Below are 13830 nucleotides of genomic sequence, written 5' to 3'. Positions count from 1 at the left end.
TTAAACTGCTTATTAAGCATAACCATGTGCTTTAAGTATAATATCTTCAGACAAATCAAATTATATTGGGCCTATTACTCTTTAGTTCTATTGTTCATAAAACACTTCAAGTGATGAATGAGTAACATTTAGGCAGCATGAGGCTGTTGGACTAAACCGCTAGAGGATAAGTATAGCTCAATGCTACGATTAATGCCGAGTGCAACCTTTTGTGCTATAACGGCCATCTTGGAATAATAAAATCCATTGGTATTTTATAATATCACACTCTCGTATTTGTGATTAGAAGAGAGGAAACAATACTAGGAAGGGCGTTTTGACTCCTTTTACATATGAAAATTAGAAAGAGGAGCCTCTTTACTAATAAATAATTACTAAATATGCTCTCCACCAAGACAAAAATCATATTAAATGGAAGGCAACCTGACTTTTCAGCAAAGACTGCCTTTTTCCCTAATAGTATGTCCAGTAAGGCTCATAAGATGACAGGTTTGAAAATCAGAATTCATCCTTTGTCAGTAGTGGCAAATATGATAATTTGTGAGAAACAAAAAGCAGAGTAGTACATAGATGCTTATTGCTGATTTGATAAATAATTCATAGGTGATGTTACCGACTAACTAAGGAGCTCACAGTTTCAGTGGAGGGATATATAGTACATTGCCAGCTTCATGTATTGATTCTTACCTCTCAGGAAGATTTATCAAACAGGTTACTTTTCCCAAACCTGTTATTTTCTGCCTGGTTGAATTCGTTAAGCAAGATCTTAAAAATATTTTGTCACTATAACACCTTAGCTTATTTCTTAGTGGCTATAAGAAGAAATTTAACATATGAATGATCATATTATTTCAGTTCATTTGTAGGGTACAACTACATCAAAATAAAACTTTATTTTTGACCAGTCAAGAAACTATCACAAATGGAATCAAATACCAAAATATTCTTTTTATCTTTTGTGTAATGAAATGAGGTGTACAGAATATTTACTCTTTTACTACACTTATTTTAAAAGTTTCCATGTATATAAATAATAAAGTTTCAACACAAATGTTAGTTAACCTAACATTCAATTTGTACTATAGCGCTTGTGTTATACATGGCAATCAATAAATTTTTGTTTTTTCTTCCCTTGACTTTTAAGACAATGTTAATTATATTTAACATTGATATAATTATATGCACAAATACAAAAAGCTAGAATATCATGTTGATACAGATATCTTTGTTTAAAACTAAGGATGTTAATTTCTTTACAGTTTTCCTTGAAACAAAACATTGTCCCCAAATATTGTAGAGTTGGAAACCAAATACACATGATATCTAAGGATGAAGAATGTCTGGCATTATATTAATTATCTGGTTAAATCCCTTCTACTGAAATCTACAAAGCTCTGGTCAGCCTTTGAACACTATAATCATTCTAAATTATAAGGAATTTTTGCTTTTTTGAAGACTAAAACAACTTAAAATTCAGAGTTAATATGTCATAGAGAGAAAATTATCGCTGCCTTCCTTCATCAATGTTGTTTTATACGAGAAACTTTAGGTTTTTCTACAAAGAGAATAACTGACAGTCACAAGGGATGCAACATATTGTTAGAAAAATCAGTAATTTAGAAATGTTTAATAGCATCCACAGAAAGAATTTGAGAATGTATTACCCTTAAAACAATTCTTGACTATTCATAGCAAGCCATTTGCTCCTATGAAAACCTAATCTGAAAACAGATCTGAGCCACCTTCAACAAAGGAGTCTCCCTAGCTTGATAACGGAATTCATAGTTTCTAAAATAATGAGGCCCAGCAACAAAAGCAGTTATTTGAGATAATCAATTGCAGTTTCCTCAGCAATATATTACTTAATAACAAAACGACATAAAAACTTACCACCCCCATTCTTCTGACATAGGTATGGGAATCGCCACACATTCCCTAAACCTACAGAAAATCCGACTTGGGCCAGGATGTATTGTAGCTTGCTGTTCCAGGCTGGTCTTTCATCTTCAACTTCAGATCCTTCTTCAGCATCTGTATCTTTCTCTTCTTGGACATCAACAATCAGTTCACTTTTCTTAAAAGCATCATCAGCTGAGTCTTCATTGGAAAGAAGGTCTTTGACAGATTCAATAACCTCATCATCTAGTTCTCTTTTTACCACCTTGCTATTCTTAGGCATTGGAAAGTATGGGTAGTATTAATTTTTAAAATTCCCTATGGAAAATGTGTTGATTCTTTCAAAAACTATTTTAGTTGATAAGAAAGGTGGACGAGGATATCAAATAAATCCTTGATTCAAGGTGATAATGTCATCGATCTTGAATCTGTAGGTCCAATATTCTGTAGGTACCTGTAAAATTTTAAGTTGAAAAATGATAATGTTTAATGAGGAAAAATATTAAAAATACTGAAGATCCTTTCTTATTAATTTTTATGATGGGACCTCTTTCTATAGAGTATAAACCATATGATTGTTGGCTTTTCAAAGCTTAACATTTCCAGAAGTGTAAGAATTGTAAAGTACACATGAGTTTCACACACATTTTCTTTTACCTAATTTCTTCCTTCTTGCAAAACTCCACTTGGATCTCCGACATACTCCAATGCATAATGTAAGCTCTGTTCATTAGTAATTAAAATTTGTGAATTTTTTCTTAATTCTTCCTTTTTCCCTCTCTGACTAAAGTACAACACTCATTTTATTACTTATAGAATTACATATATAGTTGTATTCCATCCCTGCAAATTTGTCTTATAGAGAGTCTCTTCTTACATGAATCCACCCATTCACTAATCTTATATTAACTGTGAGGAGACCTTAAGGGATACAAACATTAATGACACATAACAATATCTGATTTTAAGGTGTTTATATCTAAGAGAGAACTGTGTTCCTCAAATACCTACACTACATTGCATAATTTAAATGACCCAGCATCATTACAATAAGAGAGATCAGGGATGTCAGATCACAGTGGCATTAGAGTTTGGCAGAAACACAGTGAGACCACACCAAATATAAGGAACATCATAAACAGATGCAGGAAGTGTTTTAAAAAATCATGATACTTGTGAACATTCTCACAAACAACTCAAGAAATACATTGCCATCACAGTGTCATTTTTTCCTTTCTCTAGTTTTTTTTGTGTTATATCTCATAGCCTTTTCTCTGTTCAGACCAGACCAAGTAAGTATACAAGGCATGTCTACAAGTACAAAATTATAAGTCAGATAAATAGTCTGTCATATTTTAATTTATAATCTTAATGAATAAGTCAGGGTGTTGAGTAACCCAATGAAAAAAAATATTTAACTTGACCATGTAACTTTTTTTTTTGCCTTTAGGTTTATATGCTGTTTAGTTGTTTGCAAAACTAGAACATATATATACTAAGAGCAAATGCTCATTTACAATTTGGTGAAGATTAACAGGAAGACTATGAAAGAAATTCTGAAAAAGCATTCCCAAAATATTTTGAATAATATACACATATCTAGAGTTAGTATAAAACTTCTTATGATGACTACTTTAAAGAGGCCAACAAGGTTTTGATATAGAAATAGTTTCTTGAGGTTAGGGATTGTGTCTGTTTAATTTGAATTATTTTCCCGTTAGAGCTCAATAAATATTAGTTGACTGAATAAATACAACCATTGAAAAACTGAAATAAGTTAATTTTCCAAATATATTTTTCTGGAAGAAAATATCCTGACATATAAGAAGCTGTGATGTGTGCAACATGAATTATCAAAAGGTCTACATTTAGTGAATTATCTAAGATAAGCTGTTGGCATAGTAACTTCACTGATATATGGATAAAAGCATTGGTTTTATTTAATCTGACAAACTTGGAGTTGTGTCCTCACTCTTTTACTTATTAGTTGTATAACTTCTAGTAGTTATATCCCTCTTAGGCTTAGTTTCTGCAGTAAACATTAGTCTGTTATTCCTTTTGCTTTTTTTCCTTGCAAATAGAAAGCTAAGGAATGTATTGAAGTTTAGAGGTAGTGTACAATAAACCATCCACCATTTCACAAACAAATTAAAAGGCAGTGTTACTCATGAACCTCTCCCAAATTAATTATTTCAGAAACTGTATGTCTTCTACACATTTCTAGTCTTTGAGGAAAATCTACACAAACACAAAAAAAATCAAAATAAAAAAATAACACCTTTGGACACTACTGAATGTTATTTTCATATCCAACAAATAATAATACTGATTTGCAAAGAATAATCTTTGACAAAATTTACATTTAAAAATTCCTGTCAGACTACCCAAAATTCATATTTTCTATGAAAAAAGTCAATGCCTAATATAAACAAAATTTATATGCAATTTTATATTATAAATTCCCAAAATATACATAACTATATGTGGATTGTAAAATTCAAAAATCCTAGGCAGTCTTTATAAAACAAAAAATAAAAAGGGGGTGTTAACTATGTATTTGCACACATTTAGAGTTCCTTTTCTATTATAAGCAAAAACAGTGATAGTGCATTAATGATATTACAAGTAAAATAATTTAAGGTCTGTTTTCTCCCTGTTTCTTACCCTCTCCTTCCTCCTGCTCTTGTCTTGGGTGGTTGTAGGAAAATATGGGGTGCGGTTATAGTTGAAACATTGAAATTTCCACAAAAACATGTAAGTCTGGGGAAAAACTATTTCTTTTTTTCACTGGACCATAAACTTTGCTGGAGAATGATTTTATCTTACTCATCAAATGTTCTCACTATATGTTTAAACTTGTCTGCTGAATGAATGAATTGAAACAAGTATGGAAGAATAATACTGTATGATAACTATAAGAATTTTGACATTAATTTTTTTTTTGTATGCCAATGCTCATCTATGCTCACTAAGTCAGAGACTTTCCTTTTCTTTATATAGAGACTGCATAAAGCCTAAAGTAAAGATACGAGTTTCTGAGTGAATTTGTAAACACCTAATATGAGACAACATTAATTAATTTCAAGATTTCAAGAGCTGACTCCTTTGAGAAACAAAATTTTTTTTTTTTTTTAGCTGAGCCATCCTGGCACCTGTTGGCAGCTCAGCTTGGGCCGGGAATCGAACTGCTAGTTGCTCAGAGCTCACGCTGTTGAGCGAGCTCTTAACCAACTGAGCCACTCAGCCGGCCCAAGAAACAAAATTTTTTATGAATGCCAAAAGCTTGCCTGAAAAACTTAGTCCATAAACATAGACTTAAAAGAGAATAAAAGTGAGGTTGACTATTGCCAAAACTGTACTACTATTGCTACTTCTGGGATTAGAAGGAGAAATGAAGAAATGAAGCAGTAATGTCCTGGAAGAAAGAAAGGCGTAGACAGTGATAAAGTATCGATACTTGATAGGTCACACAGGTCACATAATCAGTATCAAGCAGCTGCACAGTCTCTGCCAAGTTAGTACCATCCATTCCTGTGATAGAATCAACTGGAGGACAAGTTATCATCTACTGCATTTCATCTACACTTAGGAGTTACATTAGCTGTGCCTATCATCATCCTGGAAGGACCTCCTATCTACAACCAGCAACAGATATTCAATAGCAAGGGACAAAAATGTATTGCCCATGAGTCAAATACAACCCAGTGTCTGATTCTGTGAATAAAATTTTATTGGAACAGAACTGTGCCCACACATTTATGTATTTTCTATGGCTTACTTTGTGCTACAACAGCAGAGTCACTTTGCATAGACTGCAAAGCCTAAAATACTTACTGACTCTACTAAAAAAGATGACAACCACTTTCCCAGAGAATAAATTTGAATTAAAGGTGTGGAATGCCCCTGCTCACTCCACCTATGCTCCATTTGTATGTCACTAATTTCATTATCAAATAGTATACCAAGACAGAACTCTCTCCATTCAAAGATGAGTAATTACTAAGAATAAAAAGAGTTTTACAAAGAAACATAGGTGGAAGGGTAGTCATTGATAGGGGAGAAACATAAGCAGAATACAAATGTGGAATATGTATCAGAAAGAGGGTGTTCCAGAGTTTCTGAGCAATTAGTTACAAAAAAAAAACAAAAAAAAAACAAAAAACTCAAACACTCAACTAATGAAAGATACAAGAGTTCCCCTTAAGCAAAAGGAAAAAAAGTTCAAGGAAAACATATAAGAGATTAACAGAAATAAAAAAAGTTAGGTGGATAAATACTGAATACAGGGAAGCAATTGGAAAATCCATTATTACAGGAATAAAAAGCGTAATAGAAACAAATAAAACCAGAATAAATGTTATTGCCACCACATCCAGAGACATGGAGGACAAGCTTAAGGATGCTTCTCAAAAAGAATAAAAAGGGACAAATGTTTTAGGTAATTTAGAGAAAAGCTAGTGGAAACTTAAATTACATAAAGGTGATCCAACGCACTTAAAATTGGTATACTCAGGCAAGAGAATAGAATAAAACACAAAATACTAAAAGATAAAATAATATAGATTTCACTTAGACTTGAATTTTCAAATAATAACAATAATAATAATAATAATAATAATAATAATAATAATACAGGAGGGTCAACACCGAGAAATTACTGGGATAAAGATTCCTATGGCTTTCAAGCAGAAGTAGAAAAGGGGAAATAAAAAGACTTTTCAAGATATTCAATAACCTTTGTTAAAACAGAGAAAAAAAATCCTTCATCTCCAATTTTTATACTCAATTACTTTCTGTTCCAACTATAAAGGCTAGAGGCAAATATTTTTATCCATAAGAGATATGATGACCCTTACTGGGAAGGAAGAGGCAGTGGCTACATGATCACAAAATTTAGCCAATGAAGAGAGAAAACAAAGTAAATACCTCAGCAACAGAGAAGCCATGTTAGAGAATAGAAGTGAACATGAATTGAAACATGAAAATAAGGTTTAAAAATCTGTAGGAATGATATAAATGTCTAATCACTATGGTGTACACCTGAAACTAATATACTATTGTATGTTAACTGGAATTGAAAATAATATAAAATTATTAAAATATAAAAACAAAACTTGTACAGTGTTCAAGTTTTAAAAACTGAAAAGAGGGCTGGCCAAGTGGCGCGTTGCTTAAGAGCTGGCTTGGGACGCCAGAGGGCCCCAGTTCGGATCCCATATATGAGGGCCAGTGACACTGCCCTCTACAGCTAAGATGCTGAACAACAGCTCAAACTGGAGCTGGGCTGCAGTGAGTCGCCGGCGATGGTGCAGGCTGCAGCCCCTGCTGCAGTGGGCTGCCATGGGCTACCGTGTGTAGCCAGCAGCCAGCATGAGCGGCCAGCAGCCCCCGTGAGCGGCCATCCTAAGCCGGCGACTGATCTGCCTTGCCCGGGAAGAGCACAGTGATGGTGCCAACTTGGGCCAGTGAAGCAACGTCCTCCACAACTAGACTGAAGAACAAAACGACAGCAACTTGTCTATTCCCCTTCCCCCAATTCCACAGTGCTGTTTCCATCCCCCCAATTCCCCAATAAAAAAATTTTTAAAAACAAAAAACAACAAAACTGAAAAGAAAAATCTGTAGAAATTATATCAAGAGGAAAATATATAAATTCAAATTAAAAAATAATATAACTAATAAAATCAGAAATTAATATGGGAGGAGATATAAAAAAATAAAGGCATGGGAATATCCTCTTCTCTCATAGTAGGAAAAAATTTAGGATACTGTCTAAATATGAAACTCATAGTCTAAAATGCAATAATGACCTCAATCTCTTCATATTTGCATATAATCCTTCTTACTTAATTTTAATGGGAACTTGTAGGAATTAACATTTCTTGCTGTGAAGAGACCTGTAATGGTGCCAAACATTTATACCTACATTCTAGAAACAAACTCAGTTCAAGTCCTAGCTCTATCATATACAGTTTAATGACTTTGGCTAAGTTACTGACCTATGTTTCAGGTACTTCATTTATAAAATAAGGAAAATGATATGCATATCTATTAATACAGTATTTGGATAATACAGTATTGGACTCAGTATGCTTTCTTTTATTACTAAAATCATCATCTCTCTTTTGGTTGTATTATATTACAACCAGTTTGCTGCATATCATTCAATTAAGAAAAATGCAAATTGAGAGCTAATGCTATATGCTTTAATTAATTGTTTCAACACCACTTCTTTTTGTTTGTTTGTTTTTTTAGCTGTGCCATCCTGCCACCTGTTGGCAGCTTAGCGTCTGCTCAGCTTAGGCCGGGACTGGAACCGCTGTTGCTCAGAGCTCAAACTCTTGAGTGAGCTCTTAACCAACTGAGCCACTCGGCCGGCCCTAACACCACTTCTTTTTATACAAGTTTTCTATTGCTATATAACAAATTACCTCAAAACTTAGGGACTTCACAAACAAAAAAATTGATTTGCTCATGATCCCGTGTGTTAGCAGGGTAAGCTAGGCTTAGAGGATAAGTTGTTTTGCTAGTCTTGACTTAGGTCACTTCAGCACTGCAGTCATTTGTCAATTCAAATGGGGGAAGATATTCTAAGGTGGTCTCACTCACATTCAGGCAGGAGGCCGGCTTTCTGTCTGTCAGAGCACTTTGCATCTCCTACATGTAGCCTCTCCAATGCTAGCTCCAACTTGTTTACATTGTAAGCTCAAAGTTCCAACTCCAGCCAAAAGAAGTAAGCCCAGCACATTAGTGCTAGTAAAGCCTCTGTATGTGTCACATTTGCTGATGTTATCACTGGCCAAAGCAAGTAGCACAGCTAAGTCCAGATTGATTCAAGAATGGATAAACTCCACTTCTTAATGGAAGAAGCAACAAAGTCAAATTGCAAAGAGTACAACTAGAGGGAAGATAGAATTATTGCCAACACCTTTGAAAATTATCTTCCACATTTGTCCAGGTAGAATTCCTCTCCCTAAGGAATCTTGAGGAGAGAAACAGTAAGAGTTGGCATGTCATTCAATTTCAAAGGCATCATGCCCACACTGTAACTACTGCCTTAGTTATAGATCCTGATTCCTAGTTTTCATTCTTGCCCTTTTCCAACTAATTGCCAAGCACATTGTTGTTTCTTTGAGTTGCTGCCACCCTGCATATACAGAGGGTGCCAGAAAATGCATACACATTTTCAGAAAGGAAACAATTGTATTAAAATTGTAATACTCAATATATACCAATACCAAAAGATGAATACAAGTCATATTTGACTTCTGCAATTATAATGCAAGGGGTGCTCAAAGTGGTTACCATCAGCATAATTTTAATAGATTCTTCCTTTCTTAAAATGTGTATACATTTTTTTTGGCACCCTCTGTATATTTATGAGCTGTGATCCAAATATACAGAGAATGTTTCAAATAGATTCAGGACATCAAAGCAGCCATGACAGCACAAGAATGATGGGATAAGTGTGCTCGAAGTGAGGGGGAGTATTTGGAGAAGGATTGATGGCAATATGTCTTTTACTGTAATAATTTTTTTATTTAAATATTCACTATGTTGAATATCATATATATATATATATAATGTATTTACTTCTTAGGGAGCATCAATTCCTTAACAGCAAAGAGCTCTAAATAATACACATGTTAAAAATTAAAAACAAGGCATCTTGCCATTCTTCTATTGTATGTAAGAACTTACATACATAAAAAATGCTGATAATTTAAAATTATTTAAATTGGGACTCATATTTACATTTTTCTCACTCTCCCATTTTTGTATTGCTTCAATTATCTTCATGTGTAATTTTTCAGTAAAAGTCTATTTAAGGCATTTAAGACTAGATTCAGAACTATTTTAAATCAACATAATAAATTTATAACTCAGTAGTTCTCAATCCGAACCATTTTTAAATTATTATTTTCTTCCTTTTAAGATTTTTTTTCTTGTTTTTCCACATAAAATTTGAAATTAACTTGTAAATTTTTACCCCTAGAAAAACAGCCTGCTGGAATTTTCAGTGAGATTACTTGATTCTATAGACCCATTTAGGGAATGCTGACATCTTAAAAAAATTGAGTTTTCCAATCTATAAACGTTGTATATATTTCCATTTATTCATATCTTCAATTTCTCTCTAGAAAAACAAATATTTTTTACTGCAAGTTTTCTGCTCTGCAACAATTCTAAATCAAGTTCTTGATGTTTTTAAAGACCTCTTAGGACTTTTATATACATAGTATGTTATCAGTAAACAAATGTAGTTTAACTTTTTCTAAGTATTTACCTTAAATTCACTTCTCTTGATTTATTGTACTGGCTAAGACATCCACTAAAATTTTGAATAGAAATGTTAGCAGACATCTTCATCTATGCCCCAATGTTAGTAAGAAAGTACTCAGTATTTTACTGTTAAGTACAATGTTATTTATGGATTCTTTCATAGGTACCTTTATCAGTTTAGACAAGTTTCTTTCTATTCCTAGCTCACTGATTTTTTTTAAAATTTGAATCATGAATGACTGTTGAATTTAGACACATAAATTTTTGCTTTTATTAAGATAAATCATATAACTTCTTAATCTGTTCATATAGATTATTACATTGATTACTTTGGTATCTTAAACCAATCTTTCATTACCGGATAAACCTCTCTTGGTCATGATGTATTACCTGTTTTAATATATTGGGTTGTTGGGAAAGTCACGACGCATTTTTGCAACGAGAAACAGAAAAACTATGGCATGACTTTTCCGACACACCAGTATCACTGGAATCAATTTGCTAATATTTGGTACGGATTTTTTCAATAATATTCATGGGAACATAGGTATGCAAATTTTTTTTTTTTATATTTTGCTTCTCTGCTTTTGATGCACATAAAAAAGAGTTTTAAAGAGGGTTTTCCTTTATTTTCTGAGCAAATATATATAGGATTAGTTTTATTTCTCCATAAAAGTTTATCAGCACTGACAAAACCATTGGGGTCTGGAGTTTTCTTTCAGGGAATATTTTAAATTAAAAATTCAATTTATTTCATTGATATACAGCAACTTAGATTTTCTTTTTCTTGTTGTGTTAGTTTGGGTAAGTTGTGCTTTTTGAGGAATTTGTCCATTTCATCTAAGTTGTCAAACTTATTGGCATAAAGTGATTCCAAATATTTCAGTTTTAATATCTATTGGATTTATAATCACATCCCATTTTTTATTCCTGACATTAGTAATAGGTGCTTTCTACACCTTTGTCTTGATTAGCGTTGTTAATATTATCACTATAGAATTAACTTATAAATATTATGCAATTCTTCCTACAACTTTCAAAACTTCTTAGCTCCTAAACTATTGTTACAAACTCTTGAAATTATGTTATACTAAATTTTAATTAACACTTCCAATGAAAATATGCAAAGGCTTAATACAGCAGGCAGGCACTTGCATCTTAGAGAATGAGAGATGACTCAAATAGACATGCCTGCACTAGATAATTATTGGCATTTGCCAAAAGCTTAACATTCTACAATAAAGAACTAGAAAAACAGTCAATTATCTTTTGACTTGGACAATTTCAAATTATACAGAACAAAGTTTTCTTTAAATATGAACCCATTCTGAACATAAAATCGAAATTCATTGTGCACTCAAATAAAATATATTTTCTAATTCTAATCTTATAGTACAAAAAACCCTATCTGACTAAAAACAAAATGCTAAACCATATTATAACACTCCCCTAAAATGGCACATGTTGAGAAGTTTTTAGTTATGGAATAATTGCAAAAGGAAAAAGAGAAGAGATACGATAAAATGCTGAAATAATGATCTGGACAAATAATACAAAATATTTCAACAATATACAATGCAACCTAAACACTGCCTTTCCAAATTTTATCCCCCTTTACATAAAATATTTGTATTAAGCAAAAAGATAACAAAAATCACAGAGCCAATCTGAAACTTTTTATAAATAACCATACAATGTCACAATTTACACTTAATAACATTGGTTTTGCCCTAAAAGTGAACACACTTATCAGTAGTACTAAAATTTTATAAAAGTAATAACACCAAATGTTGGTGAGGATGCAAAGAAACTAGAACAATTATATTGCTGATAGAAACATAAAGTAGTACAGCCACTCTGAAAAATAGTTGACAGTTATTTTAACCCTATTAATAGTTACCATAGTGACCACCAATTTGCACTCTTAGGTATATATCCCAAAGAAATAAAAGTGTAGTTTCAAGCAGAAACTTGTACATGTAAGTTCATATCAGCTTTACTTATAATAGCCCCAAACTGGAAACTACCCAAGTGTGCTTCAATGAGTGAATGGTTTACACAAACTGTGGTACATCCATGTCACGCAATGTCAGCAATAAAAAGGAAAGAACTTTTGATACATGCAACAACTTGGATGAATCTCAAGGAAATGATACTGAATGGGTGAGGGGGGCAATTTCAAAAGGATACATATTTTATGATTCCATTTATATAACATTTGTGAAATAACATAATAATAGAGATGAACCACAGAACAATGGTTTCTGGGAGTTAGGGTAGAAAGGTCAGGTGGATGTGCTATAAAAGAGTAATCTTTTGAAATGGTATAATTTAGTAGCTTCATTAGTAGGGATTCCATGAATCTACACATTTGATATAATTGCAAAGAACTACACACACGTACACACACACAGCCAGAAAAAATGACTTCACAATCTGAAATAGCTCCCTGGGTTACACCAATATCAATAGGCTGGTTTTCGTACTGTACCATACTACTTTTACACAAGGTTGTAAAATTGGGAAATCTAGGTGAAGGGTGCACAGGACCTCCCTTTGCACCTTCCTGTGAGCTTGCAATTATTTCAAAATTAATTATAATTATAAAGTACTCTCCATAAATTGAAATGTATTTTTTGTTGACTTCTATGAACGAAGGACAGATATTATATCTTACTTAACTAAATGTCTTTTGAACACTTAAAATTTTATTAACATATAGAAAATAACTCCGATTTAGGCACTGTATTCATTTCCTGAGGCTGTAGCAAATCACTAATTTAGTAACTTCAAAAAGCAGAAATTTATTCTTTTAAACCTCTGAAAGCCAGAGATGCAAAATCAGTTTCAGTGAACCAAAATCCAGCTGCTGGCAGGCTCGCATCTCCTCAGGAGGCTCTGGAAAAGAGTCTGCTCCTTGCGTCTTCCAGCTTCTGAGATCCGCCGGCATTCCTTCACTTGTAGCCACTCCAATCTCTCCTTCCATGTTTACCTTGTCTCCTCCTCTTCGATGTGTATCTAATCTCCCTCATCTTCTTATAAGAACATGTGTGACGGCATGTAGGGTTCATCTGGACATTCCAGGATAATCGCTTCATCTGCAGATTATGTTTGCATAGACTTTTCCCCAAAATAATCTGAATGAATTATTTTAAAACAAAAGGTATCTCCAGGACTAGAGGGTTTAAAGAATTAACACCAACTCTGCAAATCTCTTTCAGACAATACAAGATGATATAACATTCCACAATTAATTTTATGAAGCCAGTATCACTCTGATATCAAAACCATAAAAACAGACCCGGAAAAAAGAATGACACTATAGATCTATATCCCTCATGAATATAGACACACAATCTGTTAGCACAAAATTTAAAAAAAAAAAGAAACAGAATTCTGAAATATATAATAAGACTTATATACCATGACCAAGTGGGGTTTATTCTAGGTATACAAGATGGTTCAATAATTCAAAAATCAATAATGTAGTAGACCATAATAACAAACTAAAGGAAAAAAATCATATGACCAATTGATGCAGAGAAAACCTTTTACAAAATTCAATATTCATTCATGATTAAAAACTTTCAAGAAAAGTAAATAAAACCCAGCTAAGAATAGAAGAAAGCATTCTCAACTTGATAAAGGTTA

The 13830-nt window shown here is 32.9% G+C and overlaps 1 protein-coding gene across 1 annotated transcript in view; it reads right to left on the bottom strand.

Moving 5' to 3' along the window:
- Nucleotides 1-13830, bottom strand: part of SLC6A15 (solute carrier family 6 member 15) — a 48787-nt gene that overhangs the window by 26686 nt on the left and 8271 nt on the right. The window contains exon 2 of the mRNA XM_019652299.1: nucleotides 1891-2350. Within this exon, the coding sequence (XP_019507844.1) occupies nucleotides 1891-2179 (289 nt within the window). The 5' untranslated portion in view covers nucleotides 2180-2350. The remainder of the gene's footprint in view (nucleotides 1-1890; nucleotides 2351-13830) is intronic.

Source organism: Hipposideros armiger, unplaced genomic scaffold (assembly GCF_001890085.2).
Source record: "Hipposideros armiger isolate ML-2016 unplaced genomic scaffold, ASM189008v1 scaffold_177, whole genome shotgun sequence".
NCBI classification, from domain to species: domain Eukaryota; kingdom Metazoa; phylum Chordata; class Mammalia; order Chiroptera; family Hipposideridae; genus Hipposideros; species Hipposideros armiger.
Note: the sequence above shows the minus strand (reverse complement) of the source record. Positions and strands in the feature narration are given on the sequence as shown.